The 27734-nt window shown below is 35.3% G+C and overlaps 4 protein-coding genes, 1 long non-coding RNA gene and 1 other non-coding gene across 8 annotated transcripts; 5 read left to right on the plus strand and 1 right to left on the minus strand.

Annotated features, from left to right (window-relative positions):
* Window positions 1-244: 244 nt before the first annotated feature.
* LOC126590591 (reactive Intermediate Deaminase A, chloroplastic-like) lies at window positions 245-23246 on the plus strand. 3 transcript variants are annotated; one of them, XM_050256055.1, is made up of 6 exons: window positions 245-544; window positions 747-862; window positions 958-1002; window positions 1570-1643; window positions 1731-1780; window positions 23137-23246. In XM_050256055.1, the coding sequence occupies exons 1-6, from the start codon at window positions 361-363 to the stop codon at window positions 23229-23231; spliced, it is 564 nt and encodes a 187-aa protein (XP_050112012.1). In that variant the 5' UTR covers window positions 245-360; the 3' UTR covers window positions 23232-23246. The 3 variants fall into 3 exon arrangements, with proteins under 3 accessions (XP_050112012.1, XP_050112013.1, XP_050112011.1); XM_050256054.1 differs by lacking the exon at window positions 23137-23246 and adding an exon at window positions 2312-2631 and having other exon boundaries at window positions 246-544; XM_050256056.1 differs by lacking the exons at window positions 1731-1780; window positions 23137-23246 and adding an exon at window positions 2312-2631.
* On the plus strand, window positions 6742-8485 carry LOC126590594 (uncharacterized). Its single transcript, XM_050256063.1, has 4 exons — window positions 6742-6881; window positions 7005-7065; window positions 7185-7411; window positions 7611-8485. The coding sequence occupies exons 1-4, from the start codon at window positions 6759-6761 to the stop codon at window positions 7701-7703; spliced, it is 504 nt and encodes a 167-aa protein (XP_050112020.1). The 5' UTR covers window positions 6742-6758; the 3' UTR covers window positions 7704-8485.
* LOC126590595 (uncharacterized) lies at window positions 8989-9483 on the plus strand. The gene has a single exon (XM_050256064.1). The coding sequence runs from the start codon at window positions 9011-9013 to the stop codon at window positions 9467-9469; it is 459 nt and encodes a 152-aa protein (XP_050112021.1). The 5' UTR covers window positions 8989-9010; the 3' UTR covers window positions 9470-9483.
* Window positions 11332-12628, plus strand: LOC126590593 (uncharacterized). Its single transcript, XM_050256062.1, has 3 exons — window positions 11332-11711; window positions 11837-11992; window positions 12136-12628. The coding sequence occupies exons 1-3, from the start codon at window positions 11442-11444 to the stop codon at window positions 12241-12243; spliced, it is 534 nt and encodes a 177-aa protein (XP_050112019.1). The 5' UTR covers window positions 11332-11441; the 3' UTR covers window positions 12244-12628.
* On the minus strand, window positions 14005-14844 carry LOC126590601 (uncharacterized). The gene is made up of 2 exons (XR_007612097.1): window positions 14439-14844; window positions 14005-14261 (listed from the first exon to the last, which is right to left on the minus strand). It is a non-coding gene; the product is annotated as an uncharacterized LOC126590601 (long non-coding RNA).
* LOC126591642 (5S ribosomal RNA) lies at window positions 19804-19923 on the plus strand. Its single transcript, XR_007612458.1, has one exon. It is a non-coding gene; the product is annotated as a 5S ribosomal RNA (ribosomal RNA).
* Window positions 23247-27734: the final 4488 nt, after the last annotated feature.

Genomic DNA, 27734 nt, shown 5'->3' on the forward strand with positions numbered 1-27734 from the left:
AGCAAAAGGAAGGGTAAAATTGGAATTGCAGGAACAAAATTTAATTATGGGGTGTTTTCAACAAATTATGGGGTATGAATAAAAAAACCCATAATATACACTGACTTATAATACAACGGTTGGAGCCAACCAAATCCGGCCCAAAGAAAAAGCCCACTAACAAAAATCAAGTAAAGCCCAAGAAGAAAAAGAAATTAGAGGATCTGAACAGAAAAAACAGAACAAATAAAAAGCGAGTGAGTGACGCCAGTCACCATTCACTAACCATCAGCACTTCAGCAGTTGCAACAAGTCCAACAGAGACCGACAGACTCCCAGAGAGAGAGAGAGAGAGAGAGAGAGAGAGAGAGAGAGAGAGATATGGCATGGTGTGCGGCGAGGAGCTATCACATGCCGGCGGTCGACATGGGCGCATTGCGCACCCGGGCTCCGTTAGCCGCCGGCGCGGGCTTTGCCTCGGTGGCCGGCTCCACTCTCTGGCGATCCTTGGCTTCATCGAAGCCCTCGTCTCGCTTTGCTTGCTTAGCCATTTCCACCGATGCTCGTAAATTCCAACTTTTTAATATCTCTCTTTTATTTTGATTTAATTGAATTTCCAATTTACCTCTGGTTGGTTACTTGGATTAGAAATCCGGTTCCTGTGTTTGGTTGCTTAATTGGAATCCCCTTTTGATCAATTCTGGATAAAGGTTTGTACTTTGCGTTTGAATTTAAAGACTGGCAGTTTTTCTTTGGTTGGATTTTAGGAATTAAGGAAGCTGTTCACACAGACAAGGCTCCGGCTGCATTGGGACCGTATTCTCAGGCAATCAAAGCCAACAACTTTGTCCATGTGTCGGGTTGTCTTGGTCTGATTCCAGAGGTTTGTGTCTTGGATTTTTGTTTTTGTTTTTACCACTTTAATCCATTAATGTTGGTATGAACTGGGTGATATGAACTTATGTTGTTTAAATGCAGACAGGGAAGTTTGTGTCGGATAATGTTGAAGATCAGACAGAGCAGGTATTGATGATGCTCTGATGTGTTGGTTATACTTGTGTTGTTTATTTGGATTTGAGATGGTTATATGATCGATTTTATACTTTTATTTCTATGCATTTGGTTGGTGAAATGTTCTTGATTTTTAACTGCTTAGTGGTCAAAGCTACAACCTTCGAAACTGATAAACTTTGCTATGAGTTAGAAACTTAGAAGTAAGTGACAGTTGATGGAAATCGGTACTGTTTGAGATTTTGGCGGTTGCAGGATCTTAAATTATCAAGAATCCTGTTTCGTATCTTTGCAAAAATGATGGTGACACTAATACAAGTCTTCAAGAGATTACTAAATAGGGGTTACTGCAATTAGATGTTTACTATAAAACTTAATATATCTCTCTTTCAGAGTTCTAATCCAAGTCGCCAATTAGTAATCTCCGACACTAAATATCATATCTATCTTGCAAATCTTCATCAAGGAGAAGTTGAATTTGTTAACATAATTGTTGGTTTTTAGTGTTGTCGGCTTTGCAAAAGAGTATAGTTGATAGCATTGCTGTGTGACTGCTTTTGAAAGACGAAACTATTGCAGGTTCTAAAAAATATGGGGGAAATACTGAAAGCAAGCGGGGCCAGCTATTCTTCTGTGGTTAAAACGACTATTCTGTAGGGATTCTATTTTTATCTTTGCAGAATCTTGATTGGAGACTTTAGTGTTGGCAATGAAATTCATTGTCTCTCATGTCCATGTAGGTTGGCTGATTTGAAAGACTTCAAGAAAGTCAATGAAATCTATGCTAAATGTGAGTTTTATAGAGATATAAATTTGACATTGGAGATTGAATTCTTAATTACACTTTTTGTCTTCCATCTGTTCAAAATTGTAAGCCATAAGGGTATCTAGCTATGATAGGACATTCGGGAAGATAGAATGGAGCTGACTTTAACTCTTCAATTCTCGTTTTATTTGTGCTAATCTCATTTACCACAATCTTACGCTCAAATTACCTGTTAAAGTTCGTAGAAACAGATTTGGCTTTGCTTAATTTTTGGTACAAATTGCTTGAAGCGTGATGAGTGGTTAAATCTTGTTCTATTTCTGAAGGGGGTGTCAATTTCCTGTAACTCTGCTCCTTCACAGCGGGGAAGCAAGTAAAATAGAAAAAATCACATTGGGGTTGGGGATAATCAGGCTCCCTTGAACACACACAATCCTTTATTTTATTTAACTGGTCCATGACTCTTTTGATTCGATAAGTTATGTGCAACACAACAGTGACAACCATTTACTTGTTCATTTAACTTTGACTATATTATATGGTTTTGTGTTGCAGATTTTCCATCTCCAGCCCCAGCACGTTCAACATTTCAGGTAGCGGCGCTGCCATTGGATGCCAAGATTGAAATTGAGTGTATTGCAGCACTGTAACCTACCAATACACAGCGTCGTCTCAGCAACTTAGATAATAATGTAGGAGGTGACATCTTTGAGTGTTGAGTTTCACATTTTTATTTCCTCCATGGCCTCCTGCCAGTTGTTATTGTAACATTGCTTTTGTATCTAAAAACTAAAGAGCAGGACCAACGACGTTATTGAAATGGAGCTTTCCCTGCTTTTCCAGTCTTGAGTAATTATAATTGTGTTTATGTTTCACTCTATGTTGCTATGCCCTCCTTTCCGTTGTGCTTTATGCCTCTCTCTTAGATTTAACTCGTCTCGTTTTGTTAGAGAATGTGAAGGGCTCTTTCTCAGATTTTTAACCAGGACGGTAATCAAAGAAACAAGAAGAAAACTGAAATTTATAGAGGGAGAAATCAGGGAGCCAAGTTGTGTCGCCAATGGAAAAATCAAGGAGGGGAAGACGAAACCAGCATTGAAAAGCCTGCCTACAACAATGCCGTTTTGAGGAACACAGACTAAGCTTGACTTTCCAGTCTCACAATAAGCAAGTAATAATGTGGTTTAAATTTACTTTTGACAAGAATCGAATCTAAGACATCTCACTTACAAGTGAAGATGAATATCACTACACTGTAATGTATTGTAAACTTATGAATCGGAATTAGAGACAACTGATGTTTCTCTTTCCTTTTTTCTTCCTAGATTTTTTTGGTTCGATGAGAGAGCTGGTATAAGTGAGGAGAGATTCTTTGTTGCAACCAAGGTATAGTTTTAGTGGTATTGCCCGTCCATAGATATTTGTCGCGTATTCAAAAAATGTATATGTTTGACAAAAAATAAAAAAATGCATATTAGTGACGAATCCGACCCTTGCTGGGTTGGGTTATAAACTTATAGCCCGACTGAGATTTTGGAGAAAGATGTAATACCCATTATAATAATTCTCTTGCAAATATCTTTCACTGTTGGTAGATTTAGAAAAATAATCTCTTGAGAGAATATTGCCTTGATTAGGCTCTTTACCCAAAGAGATTTCCATTTTTTGTTAAAAATGGGGACTGGTTGTAGGGTAAATTTCACGTTGAATTTTAACAATCCAAACAGTCTATTTTGTACGTCTCAATTCATAAATTATCCTTGTAAAAATTCAATTTATCCGAAATATTTGCCTATTTAATTATTACGATGAAATTTCATTGTTTCTTATATAACAATGTGTTTGTTAATTTCTTTGAACTCAATTAGGCGTCTCAAATATTTCCGATTTGGCCAATATTTTGTAAGGATTATCTATAAGGTCCAACTTGAAAAATAGACGGTTTAGATAGTTAAAAGTTGATGTGGTGTGGCCCCATAACTACATTAAAAAATCATAATAATTCATTTACAAGTATAAAAAATGTGAAAAAAATATGCAAATGCTCGTGATTGCATCTTCTACGCTTTGATGAGTACATTGTCGTTTGAATTTTTAAAACTCTACATACCCTCATGAATAGCGTTTTTAAGGGGGAGTTCAAAATAAATAAAAATTCGTAATAATTAATGTACAGGATGAAAATTGTAAAAGGATATATAAACGTTCGTGATTGCATTCCCTGCGCTTAGACCATGGTTACATCGTCATTTAGATTTTTAAAACTCTCCAAACTCTTATGAATAGCTTTTTGGTTTGAGTACAAAATTAATAATTCACAATAATTACGTAGAGGTGTGAAAAATGTAAAAAAAAAATATACAATCACTCGTAATGACAAACTTTACAACTTTCTTGAAGGGCTCAACTCCGAAATCTAACATCATAATCCATAAACCCTTGATTTATATTTAACCATCGATTGTCATTTATGCTATATTCTTCTCACCGGATTTCATTTCTCAAATTTTCTTGTTTGAAAACATCTTTTAGCAAATGCAAAAAAATGAACAGTTCGGATCGTTGATATCACGTTCCTATATTTAAGGTTAACTAAAATATAAGCCGATGTTATATATTTTCTAAAGACTTCACTAACCGTAAAAATCTGAACGTGATATCAAAGATCGAAAACATTCATCTTTCTGCTTTTGCTAAAAAAGCATGTTTTCAAAATAGAAAATCTGAAGAAAAAAAAAATTGGTGAGAATAATGAAGCATAAATATAAACTACAATCAACTGTTAAATTTAATCCTATGGTTTATGGGATTATAGTGGATAGTATACGACCTGACTTGTTAGCATATTGAGTATATCACGAAAATGATATGAATACGAGAAACACGATACAAATGTCAGGTCTCAATGTATGAGTACATAGTAACAGTTTATATTACAATATTATGCCCTTTCTATTGGCCCTTCCTTACAACGGTCTATATCCCAATTTCAATTATAAATTAGTTCACCCATGTCACACGTTTCTTCCTTCCACCACTCAGATTGTCTTAACCTTTTTGTCCAAAATTTTCAAGATACGGTTCAGTTTTCCTGTCTTTATGTGCTGCAAGCGCAAGAATTCTAAGATTACAGTCCTTTAAACAAATAGAGACAAAACAACTAAGTAACATATATTAGTATTAATTAAGAATAGAGACCACATAACTAATTAGAACGTCACACCTAACATTGATTTTAAATTAGCCACATAATACTAAAATTTATTGGTATTTTTCTTTACTAGTAAGTGAGAAATTTTAAGGCAATTAATTAGAACTAATTAGAACGTCACACCTAACATTGGTTTTAAATTAGCCACTTAATACTAAAATTTATTGGTATTTCTCTTCACTTGTAAGTAAGAGGTTTTAAGTTCGATTCTTCCTAAAGGTGAATTTGAACCATATTGCTAGTCCATTATGAGGCTTTGCCGACTCTCTCCTTTAGTGTAGATCATTTGTTCAAGAATAAAAAAAAACCACTCCTACTATAAACCTTCCTCGCATTCTAAAAAAATAAACTCAATATAAATATAAAATTAGTATCCAACGAAAGTTGACGATCCTAAAGAATCCGGAGAGGATCTTGAGAGGATCTTATCCTGATTAAAGGTGAGAAAGATGCGACTCAAATTGCACACTCCTAAGACAGAAAGGTCATAGTCCAAGATGTAAACGTCAAAAGGTTGTTGAAATTTTCCAGGTCCTGAAAGGGAAAGAGAATAATATTAATTTTAAATTTTATTTTATTTTTAATAATATTTGAAATCCCCTTAATATTGTCCCCACACCGGAAGAGTGGGACTAATCCCCTTAATATTTCTTATTGTTTAATATGATGTTCATCTTATTTGTGTGCTTGGAACTTGGAAGTAGTAGAAACTTCCTATCCTTTTCTTTCCACCCGTAGTTAACACTCTTTACCTTTTCACTAAAGCGTAAGGCTTTTTGCTTTTGTTTAAGATTTAAAAATGTGAAGGTTTTCCTTTAACTCCTTTTAATTCAATTGTAACTTATTACTAAAGGGCACTATAATTTTTGAAATTACTAAAGGGAAATTTATGATATTTGGTATTAAGATTAAAATTTGCGGTGATGAGCTTTAGGGCTAGTTTGGAGTTGGTGTATTGTAAAAAAATGATGTTCTCAAGAATAGAGCTTCTTTTGCTTTTTGCTGTTTCGGATTTATGATTTGATGAAAAACACTTCTTTTTTAATTTACCAAACACAATTTTAGCTCCAATTTTTTTTTAAAAAAACTGCTTTTAAAATAATTTTGGCAATGTCAAACTAGTCCTTAATCTTATGGAAAATAATATTCCAATCCTTGATAAAGATTACTTTTTGATAAAACATTGTCTAAGATTAAAAACTAACTCTAATCCTTGAAATTTAATTGTAATTTTCTAATATTAATTAGGTTGTAAATTATATATTGATTCCCATAAATACTATTTTTTTATCATTCATAATTATTATTAAGTTTCTATAATAAGAATAGTCATATATTACCATCTATTTTTTGTTGTGCATGAATTTTTCCACATATATATATATATATATATATGCATATTGCGTACCTATGTTTAGATTTTATAATTATGTACCAATACATTTGTACCAAAAATTAGACGGTTGAAATCATCGAAATTCAATATGGAATGAGTTCCACAACTAATCATCATTTAAAAAAAACGATAATATCTTCCCTTAAAGGTCTTCATGTACATAAGTACTTAAATAAAGTAAGTTTTGAAAATAGGGATTTAATTTAGACTTTGATCATTGTGAGGTTTAACCTCCCTCACCCCTTTATCCCTTTGGTGTAATTTGTTAAAAAAAAATCTAAAGAGAATCTTATTTAACCCCTAAAACCCGTTAATCTTAACGCTTTTGGGGTACTCTCTTGTTATATATGAAAGAAATGACAGCATCAACAGCGGAAGAAGGAAGTTGTTAGAAGATGGAAATGGAGATGGAGATGGAGATGGAAAGCTATATGAAAGACAGCAATGTAGGTGTTGGCGTCGTCGTTGGTGGAGTAGAGACGCCCACTGACACTGCCAATCACAAGCTTGCTGCTCGGGTCCTCCCTCCCTCCCTACCCTCTCTCTCTATCCCCAATCAATTAAGTTCATTAGTTCCTCTAAACAAAATTTCTGTATGCATGGTTACCAACTCAATTTTCGTATTTTATTTCAACTTCCAGGCCTTGCTGAAGTCGTGGATCCCAGCCTTGATTTTTGGAGCTGTATGTCAATTTATAAAAGGTGCGTGCGGTACTGTTGTTACTCTAAAAATCGCAAGTCTGTTGCCTCTTGGTTGGATGTTTTTTTACGTTATGTTACACTTATTTATGTATGATTCTAGTCCATATACGGTTGTGCAGCAAAAGCTAGTTGGGAGATTAACGAGATAAATACAACGGAGAAAGCAATTGCAACTAGGTACTACTGTCACAGGTGTCGTCATGTGGTCACTGTGGATGTCGAAACATCATGCCCTTCCTGCCAAGGCGGCTTCATCCAAGCATGCGAGGGTGTTGCCTCACTCTACCTAGCCATGCCATCCGAGTCTGAGCTTTCTGAAAGTGGTTCAGATGGAGAGAGCACCACTGTAATTTATCCTTTGATCAAACTTTCCTTGTCTTAGCTCTTAAAACAGATTTTCTTCTCGTATATATTTATCATTTGAAAGTTGAAATGAACTGTGAAGTAACCTTGGCGATCACAACTCTTGATTGCAGGGTCTTTGTGATTCAAATCCCAGTGGTTTTGTTACACTCGACATTAATTCTTGCGATGTAAATAATGAGGTTGACGAGCAACGCCACGAGAAAAGGGTATTGGTCGAGAGTTTCTGTCAGCTGGTTTTTATCCTTGGGATGGGAAGGTTCTCTGTTTTCTAATAAAGAAAAGAGAAAATTATAAAAATTGTCTTTCAATTTTACCCAATTGAAGTAAAGGAGTATTTTTGCTCCGCACTTTTAAGTAGTGATAATATTCATCTTCCTAAAGATATCGAAATTTAAAATTATCTAACGGTGATAAATAGGATGATTAAAATCACCATCACTTAAGATTGGTGAGAAAAAATATTCTACGTTTGCTCATCACTAATAACCTTGGTGGATGCTCACCACTCCTATATAAGTCTACCACATGTCATTTTTCTTAACCATAATAAGAATCTCTTGAAATTAACTACCATATGCCCACACATTTTGTATGTGCATGGACCATTTGTATTTTTATTTTTAAAATGAGATGGAGAGAAAGGGAGAGAACGTGAAAATGAAGACGTGTTTTTGTTTTTGTCTTTTAAATTAAAGATTTGTTAGGATTATACGTAGGTAATGCTTTTGAAAAAAAAACTTAAAATTTAGTTTATGCAAATTATTTTGTTGTCCATAATTTTATTTTGTAATAGAAGACAAATGATTTTTACTCTCTTTTGGTGATAAAAAGGGTTTCATTAAGAGTAATGTTAGGTAGATTAAATTTGTAAACCAAATAATGTGTAAAAAATAAAAGAAATAAACTAATTATCAACTTTCGTATCTTTAGTATACAAAATTCAGCATACATATTTATTCTTCTTAGTATTACCTTTCATTAAAATGTAATTTAGATATGTTATTTAAATTAATATGCAGTTTACATGAGGAGAGAGAAAACAATTTATTTTATTAAAAAAAATTGTGTGTCCTTTTTTTGCCAAATCAAAAGCCATTAGCTGCTTCATACCATCATCTTTTTCGGCTTCCCTGAACCATGAACCATCATCTTCTTCGTCTTCCCGAAGCAACGATTTCGAGAACCATGAACCAAATTAAAAGGAGTTTTTGGATTTATTTATTTATTTATTTATTTTATTCAGGAATACAGAGAAAGTCGAGACTCGCAAAGCAGTTTCGAAAAAGTTTTGGCTCTTCTCCGAAGATGCTCCCAGGAGAAACAAAAAAACAGAGTGAGAGAAGATGACAGGAGGAGAACCTTCCCATTCCAACTAGAGAAATAGTCCCTCAACTTTAAAACAATTAGAGCAATGGTTCCTTAACTTTTGACATGACTCATTATAACAAAATTTAGATAGAGTTGGTAAAAAAATCATAGTTACACATTTTCATGGGTCAAGAAATAAATGATCATATATTTTTAGTGTAGTTGAATTAAAATTAAGGAAGAAAGAACTGAATTGAAGTTGGTATAACTTATGCAGGCTACTTCATCAGAGCAGATGGTGTTATACACTAGCTTTGCCATCGAGAGTCTGTCTGCTTTTTTTGATCAGGTTTCCTCCCCAGGTAAGCCTCACTATGCTCTAATTGGTATGCTGTTGTCAATCGTGGCAGTACTTGTTTGCATCTGGGAGCTTGTTCACAATGGTAAAAAGGAAAGAGTTGTACTGAGGAGGAGGGGAATGCTATGGTGCTTTTACTATCCACCTCCAAATAACAAACTTTTTGGTTCATTCGCCGAAATTACTGGATTAAGTCTTGGCATTGCTCAATGCATTTGCTCGTCAGTGCAGTATCATTTCATCCATCGCCATGCAATTAATCCTATGAAACTGTCCCTCTTACCCATCGCATACCTATTCGGTTTGGTTGTTTCAAAATTAGTTCAGAATCACAGGCTCACCGTTGATGACACCCTTCAGAATGGTACTTAAGCAACGACTCGATGGAGCAGCAGAAAGTTTTCTTTGCGGGGAAGCATGCCTTGAAGTTGTCGCCTGTAACCTTCTACGAAAGCTCGTATATAGCTTCTCTGTAGAAATAAAGATCATTGTTCAATAGATTATCAAGTTCTTTTATGTTTAGCAGTATTAATTGTTGGGACTTGGGAGTATTCGTTACATTCTACAATTGTCTACTCACATCGTAGTCCTACAAATTGAGATGTTTGCCTGGGATTCTCGTAGGTCTACTCAATCAATCTGGAAGATCTGAAAATGAATTAAAAAGAGAGGTTATAAATAGAACTTGATATACATAAATTCCCCACGATCTGAAAAATGAATAAGAAAAAGAAGTTGATATAAATAATTATCCAAATAAATACCTACCACATTAGGTTTAGGCCACAACATGACTGATATGAAACTGTTGAGTTGAATTATTTTCCGTACTCTCAATTGATTTTACGATAAAAATTTTAATTTTTTTTATAGCATCAGAACATCTTGACCCACGTGTACTCCATAACACCTAATTTATGTTATATACGTATTTAGCTTGAAAATTCATCATACGTGTGAGAGAGCATATGAAAATATAAAAAATAAAAATAAAGAAACCTTGCAAAGACTTACAAGAACTTGTGCTACTCTTTCTATTGTCAATTGATTTTATCGTGGAATCCAACTTCATTCGAGAGACAGCAGGGATCAGATCTCTACATTGAGCATCCATCTTCTTCCAGGGACTATATTTACAGATAACTTTTCACTATTGCCAAAGGAAAGCAATTTCATACCTTTTCAGTTTTGTTCTCTGGCTGGCTGTATAAGATCTCAACCGCCTTCTCTGGTTGTCTCTCTTGTCACCAGGTCTGTCGACCGAAGTTCCACTGCTTTGGGTTCGAGATTTTGGCAGAGGATTAGAGCTGGACTAGGGCTATGAAGCAGCAGAGAAGCTCAGAAGAGAGAAGGTTCTAGCGTTTACGCCAAGGACGGCGCTAGGGTTTCACCAGAGAGATGAGATGAGCAGGTAAGTTCTGGAATTGGAGGAACCAGCATCAATTGAGTTTTTATAGACCCATGTGTTCACACCACATCAGGACCCGTCTTCAATATCAGGTACTTTCTTTCCTTTAGTCATTGTTTACGTCAGCGTCTTTTCGCCGATGCGTGTCAGCGTTTTTTGGCCTTTTATGTTTTACCTTCCCTCCCATCTGCGACGCGTTATTTGAAGTACTTTGTTATTGTCTTTGTCGTGGGATCCACCCACGTGGGATTTCTTTTTCTCCGCGCTATTTCCTCGCTCTTTCTTTTTTTTTCTTCCCTCTGTCTGCAACCCGTTATTTGATTATTTTGATTAACAAAGGTATGAATTTGTGACTAAAATATGAGTAGATATATGTGATTAAAATATTTTAAAAACAATATATGAGGTTGTAATTACATTTAAATTTTATAAAATAAATTGTAATTTATCCTATAAATACAAAACTGAAAACTAATGTTTTTTAAGTGATTAAAGGTCAGGACCTACCTCTAGATTTAAACCGACTGAGAAAGATGTTTAGACAAACTGTAATTGATGAGAACCGACATATTTTGTCGAAATTTTCCAGTTCCTGAAGAGAAAGGGAGAATAAATGTTAATTTTAAAATCAACTTTCTTTATTTTTAATCATATTTGTTATTCCTTTAGTATTTCCTGGTAAATACCACGAAATATCCCTACAACCGCAGAATGTATTTTTCACAATATGTTTTTTTTGTTAAAGAGTAAATATTATTAGATACGAATTGAAATGTTTATATAAAAAATTAGAGAGTTAAACAACCATTTCAATTCAAAGCAATCTCATATATGATAGCCCACCACACGTGTGACATAATACGTCACCTGATGCGTAGCCCCATTACAAACACAAAGAGTGAAAATAAACTCAATCAAACTTAATTGCTACTTTAGATGCTGAATATTCCAAAGAATACTTTCAATGACGCACATTTGGTACTAAGATTGAACTTTTCAAGAGCTTTAGTGCGTCCTCTCTTTCTATATATGGAAGAGAGAATACTGTCAAATTTAAAGGCATTAACTGACGGGAAAGGATGTTGTTGTAAGATGAAAACGGAGACGATGGAAGGCTATCTGAAAGACAGCAATGTTGGTGTCGATCTCGTCGTTGGAGGAGTAGTGACGCCCACTGACACTGCCAATCACGAGCTTGCTGCTCAGGTCCTCCCTCTCTCTCTCTCTCTCTCTCTCTCTCTCTCCAATCAATTAAGTTCATTAGTTCCCCTAAACCAAATTTCTATATGCATCGTTACCAACTCATTTTTCGTTTTTATTTCAACTCGCAGGCCTTGCTGAAGTTGCGGATCGCATTCTTGATTGTTAAAGCTGCGTATCAATTTGAGGAAGGTACGCGGTTAATCCAACCATGCGAGGGTGGTAACTCACGCTACCTAACCAGATCATCCGAATCTGAGCTTTCTGAAAGTGGTTCAGTTGGAGAGGTGCGCACCATTTTAATTTATTCTTTGATCAAACTTTCCTTGTCTTAGCTCTTAAGCAAATATTTTCTTCTCGTATTGGTTTATCCTTTGAAATTTCAAATCAACTTTGAAGGAATTTGGGTGATTACAACTCTTGATTGCAGGGTCTCCATAATTCAAATCCTAGTGGTTTTTTTACACTTGGCATTGACTCCCGCGATGAAAATGATGAGGTTGACCAGCAACACGACGGGATACGGGTATTGGTCTAGAGCTTCTGTCAGCTGGTTTTTATCGAGAGAGGATACTCGTGGGATCCTTTACAGAAATCCTTTAATTATATCTGTTCATCGTATATGGTGCGGTTAATTTTTGTAAGGTACTATTTATATTCAATTTTAAATATAAAAAATTTATAATAATTTCTGACCGCACGATGTACGACGAACGAATATAATTGGAAGATTCTCAGAATCCTTACAAAGAAGATCCGAAGAGAATTATGCTGGGTTTTTATCCATGGCATGGGAAGGTTCTATGTTTTCTAATTAAAAAAAATATTGTAAAAATATCTCTCAATTTTATTCTGATTGGAGTAAAAAAAACATTGTTTTATTAGAGAATAATGCTAAGAAGATCAAATTTTTTAAATCAAAACTTGTTTGTTTCTTATTAATGACATATCATTTTATTTAAAAAAATTAATCTCTATAGTATTACTCTTTATTAGAATGTATTTTAACTCACCACCTTCAAGTGGTGATAGTTTTCACCATCCTAATTATTGCTATTGAAAACGTTTAAATTTTAATATTTATGTTTATCTATTACACAAATTTCAAGATTTAAATTTATTTAACAGTGACAAATAAGGTGAGAATCATTAATATCATTTAGATCATCTCTAAAGGAGATGCTAAATTTTGAACATAAAGTTCGAATTTAATAGTCTATGTGGTATTTTGATATCTTTTAAGTTTTACTCTTCACTCGATATGTCAAATTAAATTATTATTTTATTCATTATAACATAAATGGTTAAATGAATAAAAAAATTAATAAATGACATTTAATTCATTATTAAATTGCCACCAAGAGGAGAGATAGGATCTAAACAAATGCACGGTCAACATTCAACATTTAATTATAGTAATGATTAAATTAATAAAAGAAATTTAATAATTAACTAAAAATATTTGAAGATGCTGTCAAATTTGCCAACAACCTCTTTGCTGTCAATCCATGTTAGCGCCATGTCGGATTGACATTTCGATTAGAGAATATTAGTTTGGTCTTGTATTACTGTTATAGTTTATGTATACATTTTGACATTGCCTTTAAGACACTCTTAAAGATGGTGAGCAAAAATAATTTAGGTGGACACTATGTCTGCCACGTGCATTTTTTAACAATAAATTTTCTTTTAACAATCCAACAATAGTCAAGAATATCTTAAAAATTTTCTAAAAAAGCAATGCATCAATTTTCTAAAAAAAAAGAACTGAATTGAAGTTGGTATAATTTGTGCAGGCTACTTCATCAGAGTGTATCATGTTATTGACTAGCCTTGTCATCGAGATTCTGTCTGCTGTTTTTGATCAGGCTTCCTCCCCACGTAAGCCTCACTATGCACTAATTGGCATGCTATTGGCAATCGTGGCTGTGCTTGTTTGCATCTGGGAGCTCGTTCACAATGGTAAAAAGGAAAGAATTGTATTGAGGAGGAGGGGAATACTACGGTGTTTTTACTATCCACCTCCAAACAACACGCTTTTTGGTACATTCGCTGAAATTACTGGATTATGCCTTGCCACTGCTCAATGCATTTGCTCGGCAGTGCAGTATCATTTCATCCGTCATCATGCTACCAATCCTATGAAACTGTCCCCTTTGGCTGCCGCATTCTTTTTGGGTTTGGTTGTTTCAAAATTAGTTCAGAATCAGCGGTTCACCGTTGATGACACGCTTCAGAATGGTACTTGAGCAACGACTGGATTCAAGGGCTCATAAAAAAGTTCTTAGAGAAAAAGACAGACACTAGAAAGGTTCTTTTTTTTGCGGGGAAACATTCCTCCAAGTTGTTACCTTTACATTACCATGAAAGCTCATATGGAGATTAGATTCTGTAGAAAAAGAAGATCACTGTTCAAAAGATTACATACTTGTTTCTTTTAATCACATCTTTTTTTATGTTTAGCGGTATTGATTAAATTCTGCACAAAGCATAGAATTCTAGAACTGTCCAAACACATCCTAGTCCTACAAAATTGAGATGATTGCCTTAAATGGTCTGAAAATGAATAAAAAAGAGAGGTTAGAAAATAGAACCTGATGTACATAAATTCCCGATGATCTAGAAAAAGAAGTTGATAAAAATAATTATCCAAATAAATATCTACCCCATTAGACCCAATTGAGCATCCATCTTCTTCCAGGGACTACATGACAAAGAGAAGCAATTTTATACCTTTTCAGTCTTGCTCCGTGGCTGGCTGTTGAGTCTTGCTCCCTGAACTTTGGGCTTCGAAGCAGCAGAAAAGCTAAAAAGAGACAAGGTTCTAGCCTTTTGCTCGGGACGACGCTGGGGTTTTCTCACGGAGAGGAGAAGAGCATTTTGGTTTTTATAGTTTGTACATTTGGTCCTCCGTCAAGTTTATGTGTGTCGGCGTTTTGTCGTCTTTGATGATTTTACTTTTTCTTCATTTATCTGTCTACAGGATGGTCTTTTATTTGAATTATTTTATTATTTGTTTTTGTTGAGTCGGTGCCGTGGGACCCGCCCCCATGTGCGACTCCTTTCAGTTTCCTCGCCCTTTCTTCCCTCCGCCTGCAACGCGTTATTTGGCCCTCCGGTTTCCTCGCTCTTTCGTCCGTCCCTCCAGTTTCTGCAACACGTTATTTGGAATTACTTTATTATTGTTTTCAGAAAATTTTTAAAATATCATATTAACTTACGTATTTTTTTAATTTGTCATATAAATGAAAATTTTTAGTAATTTGTTATACTAATTTTTTAAAATTATTAATTTGTCATTTTATCATAACTCCTCTTAAATTTTTCATTCAAAATAAATCATGTGCTTTGATTCAAATATAATTTATGTTCAAGATTATTTCTGTCATTTTAATATCTTTTATTAACCCCTAGCTGCTGACCAAAGAATTTATTTCGCAATGCCAATGTGTTTTTTTTTTATATTTGGAGTAATGTTATTCATACCATGTTTTTATACTATATTTTTATACTACTTTATGTGGCATTTGATGTGTACAACCACATCATTTAAAAAATTTGCAAAACCCAAGGAAATGAAGGAGAAAGACTCTTCGTATAACACAATCATCATTTAATTAACTAGTTTTTCTTAAATATTAGTTTATTAAATAATGAACTAAATTTAAAAATCTGATTAATTCAAATGATGTGGTTGTCCACATCAAATGACACCTAAGATGGTATGAAAATATAGTACAAAAATATGGTATAAATAACATTACTCTTTTCTTTACTTGAAATTGATATATAAGGGTCCAATACATTATTTGTGTTCCATAGTTTGAATAAGGTCATTGACAACTTTTATTAACTCCCTTTTGTTTGTCTGACATAATGACCCAAGCAAGTGCATATTCAATACCCAAATAAGCAAATCAGTGATCAGTAGCTCCAGAAACCAAGTCCAAGATCTATTTTTAATTTCAACAATTGCATATGCTATTGCATTCATGCCATTGTTGGCATTTATACCTATGGCAGCAAGCAATTGGCGTGGATGTGGACCTTTATTGTGGCATCCATCCGATCCCACCATCGGCCTTCAACCCTCCAAAAGGCTTTCATTTTTCAATAGTGCAAAAAGCACACATACAACCTTTGAAACCTAAGCCTTCCTCCTTCCATTTCAGTCTTCACCAAATTGTACTGCCATGATTTCTTCGCTTAAGCTCCTCACAATAATTCATAGAGAATAGGATCATCGCCGGATCTTTTTCCTGGGAATCCTGAGTATCATGTGATCATGACCGTTCATTGTACATCGTGTGGTCAGTTTTCGTTAGGTGTGATTTATATTTAATTTTAAATTTTAAATAATTTATGATCGCACGATGTACGATAAACGATCATGATCACATGATCCCTAGGAAAAGGATCTGATGAGGATCATTTTTCGATTCATAGATTTAAGGGTCCCTAGTGTCTTTATATTGTTGTGCCATCTTCAATTCGAAACATACATTTGTACAAATATTTATCATTAATAACCAAAATTTAACATTTCATTTCATAAATGTCACTTTTTATTAAAAAAAATTAAATATAACAAAAAACTCACATGAATAGACTTAAATACCCTCAAAATTCAGAGCCCATTTACATAAAAAGGGGAGGTCAATGGAATTCTGATGGAAGTTGTGAGTTTACTTAACCGCTCCAAACTTTGAGCTATTCTTGTCACATCTCGGCCCGGGCCCCTACCACATCCCGGGCTCGACTCCGTCGTAGCACGATATTGTCCGATTTGGGCCCCGACCACACCTTCACGATTATGTTTCTAGGAATTCACACAAGAACTTCCCAGTGGGTCACCCATCATGGGATTGCTCTCGCGCGAACTCGCTTAACTTTAAAGTTCCGATAGAATCCACATCCAGTGAGCTCCCAAAAAGCCTTGTGCTGGGTAGAGATGAGAATATACATATAAGGCTTACAAGATCCACTCCCCTGGGCGATGTGGGATGTTACAATCATTGTGACAACCCGTCCCTAATTTTACGTTCTTATTTATTTTAATCGAGGGAATTGACGAAAATGCTCCTAGAGACACAGACTTTGACTTCCTTGGAGCATCGTCTAGAGAAACGTATAACTTATTCCTTTAGTGCATATGTGTAGTACTCGTTAGTACGAACACATAGGCGAAAACCGTTTGCGAGTCCGAATTATAACAGTATAGTTACGGACATTTGAAGTGGTGCTACTAAACTAAAGTTATTAAATAAATTGAACTCCCACTAAGTGGGAAGGGGACCAATCAGAAATCAATAGGAAATAGGGAACTTCCCCTTCATGTTGACTCGTGCAACCCCAACAAAACCCGGTTTCAACCCGGTTTAATTCCGGCCCCTCCTGCCATTTTTCCGTGAACAACCACCATCTACTTCCTAAAATCTCTTCCACTACCTCCCCTCTACCTTTCTCACCCAATATTGAAGGGTTTTAGGTCCAAAACTGTGTAAAAATTGTGCAGGTGACCCGTGGAGTTTCGACGGCGATTCCTCCTTTCTGACGAGTTTCACCACCCATTACCACCCTTAATCAACTCCTCTTGGACCCAGGAACAAGACCTAACCAGTTGTAGGGACGTTGGAACGCCGAGAAAGGAGAATCGAAGAATACTCATTCTAGGGTTTCCAGCAGATTTGAGTGAAATTGGAGCTATTCACGGCCAAATTGGCCTTAGTCATAGGTATGAAAGTTGTTCCACTCAATGAGATCTTCATTTCTGTGAAGTTTGAGAATTTTTAGAAATAGTTGATTTTTCCGGCGAGTCGGGGCGGCCGACCGCCACCCGCGGTGGCGTGTGTGGCGGTGCGTGGCTGGAGGGCCATCGATGCTATTTTTAGCCTAAATTAGATGTATTGAGTTCAGTTTTGATGTTAGTATGACATTGGTTGATCGTTGGAACCTAAATTCTTTATGATATGTTACTTAGTAAAAATGTGAATCAACGATCTAACTGTTGGATCGTCACCAAACTTTAATACATTATAGTACATAATATTTAAGGACCAAAGAAACTTACGGATTGGGAATCTGACATACGGATCTTCCCGAATTGGATTTGTAAGTTCATAAAATAAAATGTTGACCGCCACTTGGTTTTTGGCAATTGGCGGAGATTCGACCGTTGGATCGTAATAAAATTTTAGGATGTTGTTGTAGAAGTATAATGTGGGTATTTGGAAGAAAATGATTGGAAATCTGTGATGCGGATCTTCCAAATTGATTTACATAGGGATGCATTTTATGTAAATTATGTATTTTATCGATTAGAACTCTGAGATGTGATTTGATAATTGGTCATAGGCGACGATGGTTTGTGATGTCTCGATATGCATGCTAGGGAGTCGTAGTGTGGACCTCATGTGAGTGGGTCTTTTCCTTTCTATCGTATATTATATATATATATGATTAACAATTCCATAAACGTTTATAAATTTAATTATTGCATATAATTACTGTGAATACTTTGAAATACTTATTGTGAACTACGAATGGCTTGATCCCTGTTTAGGGTACGTAGGCAGTCTAGCGAGACGTTAGATGCAGCCATACACTAAATGAGACTAGATAATTGAGACAATAGCCTTGTTTAGGGGATTGAGTAATGTGAGGGACATTGATGGAAAATGTGAGATTTAACCTTATGAATTAGTGATTTAAATGTTAGTCATAAATCAATGTGTGAAGAATCAAGAATTTGAAGTACGGAAATGTAATTAATGATAGTTAATTAAATTAGTGTTTAGTTGGGCTTATCACCGATAATTATTCCCTAAAATAAATAGTTCGGGAGTAGGGTGTTACAGCTTATGCATTTTGATGCCATTATATATATATATATATATATAATTGAAAATGCTATAACATGCTTGAGTATTAGATTGCATCATGGCTTATCTATATATATATTACCTGCACATAATTATTGTGAACGCTTGAAGCACAAAGGTGAACACAGGACATCCAGGTAAGTTCAGGTGAGTTTATGGTATTAGTTGAAATGATGGAGTTATGGCATGACTAGATAATGTTTTAAGCAACTTTGACACTATTGTACGGGTTGTTAGCTGATTTTTATCTAGGGAAAGTTTCTCTGTTTTCTCATAAAAAATAAGAACTTAATTGAAGGTGGTGTAACTTTTTCTGCAGGCTACTTCATCAGAGTGGATCTTGTCCTGTTATTCACTAACCTTGGCCTCGAGATTCTGTCAGCTGCTTTTGATCATGTTTCCTCCACGCATAAACTTCACTATGCCCTTGTTGATGCACAAAACCAGATGTCTTGGAACAACGTAAATCCGACAGTAAATATGCAGAAATGTAAATAACACAAGATGTATCGTGGTTCACCCCAAGGTTTGGGCTACGTCCACACTGATATTGTATTTATGAGGGAGAGAGAGGTCTGAATGAGAGTGAGAGCTTTGAGAGGATGAAGGGGCCTTAAAAAATGGCCTCTCCCAATTGTGAGGGTGAGGAGTCCTTTTATAGAATAAGGGCTCCTCACTTATTACATATTTACCCCTTCCTTTATTACATAATTACACTTTAAGTCCCCCGAGTATTTATACAAGATCTAAATACGGAGACCCTAAGTATGGTATAAACAGCCCTAATTAGTATGCTGGCAATTGTGGCTGTACTTGCTTGCATCTCAAAGCTCCTTCACAATGGTACAAAGGAAAGAGTTGTATTGAGGAGGAGGGGAATGCTATGGTGTTTTTACTACCCACCTCCAAATAACATGCTTTTTGGTACTTTCCCTGAAATTTTTGGATTATGTCTTGCCATTGTTCAATGTATTTGCTCTGCAGTGCAGTATTATTTCCTCCATCGCCATGCTATTAATCCTGTAAAACTGTCCCATGTGCCTGCCGTATTCTTTTAGGTCTGGTTGTTTTAAAATTAGTTAAGAATCGGAGGTACACCGCTGATCACAACCTTCAGAATGGTACTTAAGCAAAGGCTAGATTCAAGTGAACATAGAGAATGATTCTTAGAGAATACGATCGACCAATCGGCACTCCTATCTTACGTCGAATCCTTAGGATGCGACTCATACCAACTTACATGCATCGGATCCCATCCGAACTCCGAAGTTAAACGAGTTTGGGCAAGAGTAGTACTAGGATGGGTGACCTCCTGGGAAGTCCTCATGTTGCATCTAGCCGACCCCAAGGCTTTGAAGAAGAAGAAGAAGAAAGGAAACATGCCTTGAAGATGTCACCTTCAACTATTATGAAAGCTCATATACAGCTTCTCTGTAGAAATAGAAGATCATTGTGCAATAAATTATCAAGTTTGTCAATGTTAATGAGAGGTCTTATGTTCGACTCATGAATAGTGAGTTCTATCCCAATTTCTTTGTTGGCCTATTATGGGGCTTAACCTTAATCCCCCACCCATTTAATGTAAAGTATGTATATGAGAAAATGACCCTGTAACTCTGTAATATATAGAACTCTTCTTCTTCCAAGAAGTTCTTCATTCATAAATCAATGGTCTTACTGATATTTTACATTTGTACCACTCTAGTCCTAAGTAAATAACGCCACAGAATATATACATGATATTCGATTATTTCACATCTGTTGAGCAATACAGTATGTAATCAAAATCGTTAAGAAAGTCATTATGTATGCCATTCAATGGTGAAGCACCGATACCAATCCTTATCTACCCATTTTTGTAGGTCTCGAGATCCTGAAGATGTTATAACAGAAACAAGATCATTTTAAAGATTAGTTTAGCCTGTAGGGCTTACAGGTTAGTCTTTTTTTAGAGTTTATATTAGGAAGAACATAGTTTTGCACTTGATCACAGCATCAGCATTGAAAATATAAGCAGAGTATGTACTGCATCTAAAGAGTGTCAACTTTTAGCCATAATGTTCTATGATACCATATCTCAAATTGTTTGCTGCATAAAAGGTTTGCTTTAAGTGCTACCAAAGTTACAACATTGAAGAATCACTATGCTTATAATTATGTATAAGTGAAAGTTTCTCTACTGTAAATCTAAATGTTTAAAATAAAGTTTGTTGTGTCATCTACTGACTGTTATGGCGTAATCTCTTGCGGTTCTCGAGAGCTTACAGTATAAGCAGGTTATTATGGTCATTTACTGACTGTTTCTACTTCTAATGCATATTTCGTCTTCTCAACAATGCCATTACTGACTGTTTCTGCCGATTTTCGTAGGAGCTGCTATTCGACTGCAGAGGAAATGTTCTGAATGGGTTATGCTGATCTATTATTGGCTTTACTACGATGCTTTAGCTGAAATGTCTGATTCTGATCCTTTTTCTTGAATTGTTGTCAATGTGGACTGGAGGGATGGTCCACATGAGACATCATCTTCTTCCAACTGCCATGCCTCAGATTGCAGTTGTTAGATTAATAAGTAGTATTAGACTATTAGTTGCGTAGCTGATGGTTAAAATCTGTGTTTTTTTCACCTGGTGTGCTTCTATTGCAGGTTCTTGACAAAATGGGGGAAATACTTAAAGCAAATGGGGCCAACTATTCCTCTGTGGTTAAAACGACTATTCTGTACGGATTTGGTGTTGGAGGTGAAATTAGATGTTTGTTAAGTCCATGTAGGTTGGCTGATTTGAAAGACTTAAGAAGGCCACTGAAATCTATGCAAACTGTAAGCTCTACGGATACTATAAGAAACAATCTGACCTTTAGCAAATGAAGAAGATGAAATCATAGTCGACGTCAATAGTAAGCTTCTCATCTCTTGCAGAAACAATATAGTTGACTTACAATAGGTCTAAGTCCAATAATAAGCGCCTCTTTTTATTTTTATTTTATTTTATGTGAGATCAGTGGCCACTTTTTATATTGACAAACAATCTCTTTTATTCTCCTGTTAAAATACTTGCAGGAATCCAACAATATTGTTTCCCAATTTTAATATACTAGCCTCCATGCACGCGCTCACGCATGTGCAGAAGACATTTTTTGAATCACGACGTGTTACGTGTGATTTACATGTTTTAAATATATTTATCAATAGAGATAGAAATGAATAATAAATACATTTAATAAAAGCGGTCTTTTAACTAATCAAAGCAGCTGAATCCATATTAATAAAAGCAATATTTTGATTTTCATCTACATTCTATTAAATATTTAATAAATAACTGATTGTTTGCCCATTGGTTGACTAAGTTCACTCCCTCCCCTTAGTGTAGATAACATCGTTTGTTTAAAAAAATGATCATTTGACAACTAATTGAATTACATTATTATGCGTGTGCGAGAGATTTTTTTATTTTTTTCTATTTTTATAACTGGCACTACGCACCTCTTTAATGTTTAAAAATTGAGAAATAATACTTAATAAACAACCGCGTGCAAAATCTATTTTTTGAATCACAGCGCGCTACTCGCGACTTAGACATTTTAAATGTATTTATATGTTTGAATTGCTTCAATATTTTTTTTATTTTGTTATTTTCTTTTTTTTATCACCGGCGCTACACACTTTTTAAGATATTTTGAACACAACATTCATGATTTTTCTTATTTTTATTATATATTTCTTCTCCATCAACTTTGTCATTTGTTTATTCTTCTCTTTTCCCTTTCATTTTTTATTATTTTTTCTCTCCCCATTTATATTTATATTATATTTTATGATGACCAAATTACCAACTTACCCTTGCATGATTTGATATATTATTTTAGGTAGGTTTTGAATTTTTTTGGCTGAGGGGCAATTTGGTCCAATTTTTTTCAAGGGGGTGACACCAAAATTTTTGTTCCATGCGTGACCCAAAGCCACTGTTCATATCACCATTGGCTTTATATATAATAGAATAAGTGAGTAATTATATGATCAATTATTTGTTTCATTCGTATATAAACTAGGACATCTAAACCTCGTTCAATGAGACTTTTCTAAACCAATTTGAACTCAAACATATGGCCAAATTTTACACCTACACATATTCTAACAGATACTGTATAAATTTGATATTGGGATTGAATCCTTAATTACACTGTAGGTTTTCGATCTGCCCAAAACTGTAAGATGTAAGGTTACTGAAGCATTGATAGGACTTCCACGTAGATAGAATGGGGATGGCTTTAACTCTTCAATTTTTAGGTTGTTTGAGCTAATCTCATTCGCACGTTCTTATATGCTCAAATTACCTGTTAAAGTTCTTACAAAACAGATTTTTAATTTTTAATCTAGATTTCTTGAAGCATGATGAATGGTTGGATCTTGTTCTCTTTCTGAATGGGATGTCAAATTCTTTTAATGCCGCTCCTTCCCTGAACACACAATCCTTTATTTTGTTTAACTGCAGTGACAACCATTACTTGTTCATTTAACTTGGCTTATACTATACGGTTTTGTGTTTCAGATTTTCCATCTCCAACCCCAGCACGTCCAACATTTCAGGTAGCGGCGCTGCCTTTGGATGCCAAGATTGACATTGAGTGCATCGCAGCAGTGTAACCTCCTAATATACAGCTTCTTCTCAGCAACTTAGAAAATAATGTAGGAACTAGGAGGTGGCATCTTTGAGTGTTGAGTTTCACATTTTTATTTCCTCCTTGGCCTCCTGCTCGAGGTTATTATAACATCTCTTTTGTATCTAAAAACTAAAGAGAGAGACCAACCGACGTTATTGAAATGGAACTTTCCCTGGTTTTCCTTACGGAAGTCTTGAGTAATTATAATTGTGTTTATATTTCACTTTATGATAATATGCCCTCCTTTCCTTTGTGCTTTATGCCCTTCTCTTAGATTATTAGGAACTTTAACAAAAAGCTTCCGGTACTGTTTATTTTAACGAAAAATCATATTTTTATACTAAAAGTCAATCATGTACTATTCACTTTACCCTTTATTTTCTACTTATCATTAAAACTCAAAGTTTTCAAGCCATTTTCATTAATTTTCCTTAGATTTTTAACTCGTCTTGTTTTGTTATAGGAATGTGCAGGGCTCTTAACTAAGATTTTTAACCAGGACAATAATCAAAGAAACAACAAGAAAATTGAAATTTGATAGAGCCAAATTGATAGCACAGAAGTTAGATTGATGCCTTTTTATAGAGGGAGAAATCAGGAAGCCAAGTTGTGTCGCGGATGGAGAAATCAGGGAGGGCAAGACAAAACCAGAGTTGAAAAGCCTGCCTACAATGGTGTCGTTTTAGGAGGATGGTGATTTCTCTAGTTTGAGGAACATAGAGTAAGCTTGACTTTCCTCTATTTACTTCAATCGGAGTTAGAGACAGCTGATGTTTCATTTTTGTTTTTTCCCCTAAATTTTTTGGTTCATTGAGAGAGCCAAAGTAAGTGAGGAGAGATTCTTTGTTGCAACCACGATATAGTATTAGTTGTGTTGCTTGTTCAGTAGATACGGATCCAACCAACCATGGTTGGGTTGGGTAATACCCGAAACAGTTTCCCTTCGGACCCAAAGAAATTGAACCCAATGATCAAACGATCTGGGCTATTGAAATTTGATCTAACGGCTACAATTTTTATAACTTTTAGAGAGGCCAGTTGTTTGTAGCCGTTGGATTAAATTTCAATGGCCCAGATCATTGATGAGTGGGCTCAGTTCCTTTGGGTCCAGAGGGGATCCGGTTTCGTTATAGCCCAACTGAGATTTTGGAGGAAAATGTAATACCTGTTATAAAACTAATGAAAATAGTAGAGGGAAATGAGAATTAGAGAGTAGAGAAAGACATTAGAAAAACGTTCTTCAAAATTGTGTCTTCGGTCCTTGTAAGCATCAATCTATAGCAGGCCTTTTAGGAGAAGGGATCCTTAGTTTTTTCAGAAAATGGGAATTAGTTGTGAGATTCACTCTACATCGAACTTCAACGATCACAATCATTTATTTTGTAAGTCTCGATTCATTGATCATTCTTGCAAAAATTCAATTCAATCCGAAACGATTTGTCTATTTAATAATCACAATGAAATTTCACTTTTCTTATAGAACAGAGTGATCGTCAATTTTTTTGAACTCAATTAGATGTCTCAAATATTTCCGATTTGGCTAATATTTTGCAAGGATGATCTAAGAGATGCAACTTGAAAAATAAATGGTTCAGATCTTGAAGTTTAATGCGGTGTGACCCTCACAACGAATCCCCATTAAAAAAAATGAGGATCTCTTCCCTTAAAGGCCTCCCTATTTATAGGCTTACAATAAATAGGATTTTAACTCAACATGTTATACATTTTCAATACTCCCCCTTGTATGTCCACCGTACAATGATATAGTTGCCTCACTGAAAACCTAGCTTGGAAAACCCAATAGTACAAAACCCTAAACAAGGGGAAAAAGAGTGGAACATTCTTCAGAATCATTGTTAAAGTGCTAGATGTGCTCAATGTTGTCTCGTTAAACTTCTAGGTAAAATTTAGTGGGACAAAAACTTAATCAAAGGGATGAAAAGTACAGGCACATATGCCTTTTACTTCAAAACGACTTTTTAGCCAAAATGGTCCTTGAGATTTGCATAACACGTCACTTTGGTCCCTGAGATTGAAAATCAATAGAAATGGTCCCTAAGATTGTCCACCATCCATTATTTTGGTCATTTCGTTGAGTGGTCTGGAATCGTATTCTAGTTTTGGATTCCTTTGAGTGGTCTGGAATCCCATTTGGTATTTTGGTTCTGTTGAGTGGTCTAGAACTCGATGTTGATGGATTTCGTTGAGTGGTCCGAAATCTCATTCTTCAGAAATGTAGGCTTCGGCCGAACTGTGTCACTCTAGCCCTGCACTTGATCCATTGTATGTGTTATTGATTGATGTGATTATGGAATGGTGTTGGAAAGCATACGTGTGAGGATGTCATGCCTGTGTGCATGGCAAGATGATAATTGTTGTTTGGCTTATAGTTGATGTGTAGCAGTGGTACATGGATGGTCCTACATGGTTTATCTGCAATGGGGAACCATAGGCATTCTGGGAGTAATCATGCTTGGTATATCCGCGATGGGGGACCATACGCATTTTAGGAGTGATCATGCTTGGTATATCCACGATGGGTGATCACCACCTAAAGTTAGGATATGGTCCTGCTTGGTATATTCACGATAGGGGACCATACATATTTCAGGGGTGATCATGCTTGGTATATCTGTGATGGGTGATCATTGCCTGCAAGTGTAGATTCTGCCTATGGTTCTGCTTGGTATATCCGCGATGGGGGACCATACACATACTAGGGGTGATGAGGATTAGTTGTACTTGGTACATTTCGATAAGAGATCATATTTTGGTTGGATTCTGTTGAGTGATCGGAATCCCTACTCTTGTTCATTTCCATAAAGTTAGTCCGATCCTAAATTTGAGTCAGTAGGAATTGCTCACCGTAGACGTTATGTTTATAAATTAGAATTATCATATTATTACTTAGAATCCATGTAGGGAATTATGTAGAATTCCTTTATTAAATTTCTTGTATTGAAATGCGATCTTACTGATTGATTAATGTAGTTAAATGTTAATATAGTACATCTCTGATTCTTATGACTGATTAATTGGAGTGATTGTGGAATGATGTTGAATATGATTGTTATTATTATGATTAGACTCATTGACCAATGTGGCTAGAGAATAACATTGTGCTTCGTTGATTGTTCTTTGAGATGTTGCATACTATGAATTGCGGTATTATGCGAAACATAGTGATTTATATGATAGATGAATTGGAAATCTTGATTGTCATGTGGGTTTTTTATGTAGCCCTGAGTCTAGTAATTTCATGCTTGTCAAGTTTTAATGATTCATTGAGGAAAGTTATGCCTTTCAGCTTGAACAGACTATGATATATGTCGAACTGTAGTGAATGGTGAACTACGAATGACTTGATCTCTATTTAGGGTACGTAAGCAGTCTAACAAGGAGGTTAGATGTAGCCATAAAGTATACGAAATTATTACACAATTCAAATCTTGAATTATGCTTTGCACATATCCCGGAGGCAGGGTATGTTGGATTTACGGATACTTGGTGACGTCGTGTCGATCCTGAACGTATGTCGGGATCAGGGCGTGACACCCCAACTACCACATTCCATTATTGGCACCACCACCATACCCTTACAATTGTTGTTGTCATTGCCATCATCATCACCAATATTGTTAGCCCTATCACTTACGACTGCAACTACTAGCATTACACTACTGTTGCCATCACCACCACTATCATTGCCATCGGCAATACCACTGTAATTGCCACCACTACCACTGCCACCACTGTTACCTCTAAACCCTGACCACCACACCCTATTATTAGCACCAACACCACACCACCACCATTGTTGCTGCCATCACCACCACTACCTTCGACACCATTGTTGTTGCCACCACCCCTACTATTGTATCTATTTTTGTCATTATATACAATTATATCACTTTTACAATGAAATTTACCAAACGCTTTTACACTGTTTTTCATACTCACAATACTTTTAAAATACAGCTTAGCAGCCCCTCAACTGTTTTATTTTACAGCTAAGTATTTTAAAGCTCAGCATAAACATTTTTTTTAAAGCACAACAATCCCAAATTGATTCGTAGATGCATGTGCCAATGATAAATCTTATTCACTCACATATATTTCTTTCACGGATGAATTGTAGAGATTTAGTTAAATCTCAATTAGTTAAATACATTAAACTAAAATTAGTTAAACCTCATCATATCACCTATAAAGAAAAATTGTGCATTTTCATTGATTAATAATACGATGGTTAGAGCCATTTCGTACTACTATCTAGTTGTATTCCTCTTCATGAGATGTTTTAGGTTCGAATCTCGCCAAACGAGAATTTAAACCATATTATTGTTAGCCCACACCCCTCTCTCTTAATATAGATAATATTGTTAGGTTTTTATTTTTTTTATTTTTTTGAACAAGAGATAATATTGTTAGGTTAAAAAAAGGGAAAATAGAAGCCCAATAGCAAAATTAAAGTAAAGTCCAAGAA

The sequence above is a fragment of the Malus sylvestris genome, chromosome 11 (assembly GCF_916048215.2).
Source record: "Malus sylvestris chromosome 11, drMalSylv7.2, whole genome shotgun sequence".
Classification (NCBI taxonomy): domain Eukaryota; kingdom Viridiplantae; phylum Streptophyta; class Magnoliopsida; order Rosales; family Rosaceae; genus Malus; species Malus sylvestris.

Excerpts from the sequence above, each read along its gene's own strand:
- LOC126590595 (XM_050256064.1), top strand. The coding sequence starts at position 9,011 with ATGCAGGCTACTTCATCAGAGCAGATGGTGTTATACACTAGCTTTGCC.
- LOC126590593 (XM_050256062.1), top strand. The coding sequence starts at position 11,442 with ATGCTGAATATTCCAAAGAATACTTTCAATGACGCACATTTGGTACTA. Across the intron at positions 11,712-11,836 it reads ATCACGAGCTTGCTGCTCAG|GCCTTGCTGAAGTTGCGGAT; the intron begins GTCCTCCCTCTC and ends TTCAACTCGCAG. Across the intron at positions 11,993-12,135 it reads AAAGTGGTTCAGTTGGAGAG|GGTCTCCATAATTCAAATCC; the intron begins GTGCGCACCATT and ends TCTTGATTGCAG.
- LOC126590591 (XM_050256055.1), top strand. The coding sequence starts at position 361 with ATGGCATGGTGTGCGGCGAGGAGCTATCACATGCCGGCGGTCGACATG. Across the intron at positions 1,003-1,569 it reads TTGAAGATCAGACAGAGCAG|GTTCTAAAAAATATGGGGGA; the intron begins GTATTGATGATG and ends AAACTATTGCAG. Across the intron at positions 1,644-1,730 it reads GTGGTTAAAACGACTATTCT|GTTGGCTGATTTGAAAGACT; the intron begins GTAGGGATTCTA and ends ATGTCCATGTAG.
- LOC126590594 (XM_050256063.1), top strand. The coding sequence starts at position 6,759 with ATGGAAATGGAGATGGAGATGGAGATGGAAAGCTATATGAAAGACAGC. Across the intron at positions 6,882-7,004 it reads ATCACAAGCTTGCTGCTCGG|GCCTTGCTGAAGTCGTGGAT; the intron begins GTCCTCCCTCCC and ends TTCAACTTCCAG. Across the intron at positions 7,066-7,184 it reads TGTATGTCAATTTATAAAAG|CAAAAGCTAGTTGGGAGATT; the intron begins GTGCGTGCGGTA and ends ACGGTTGTGCAG.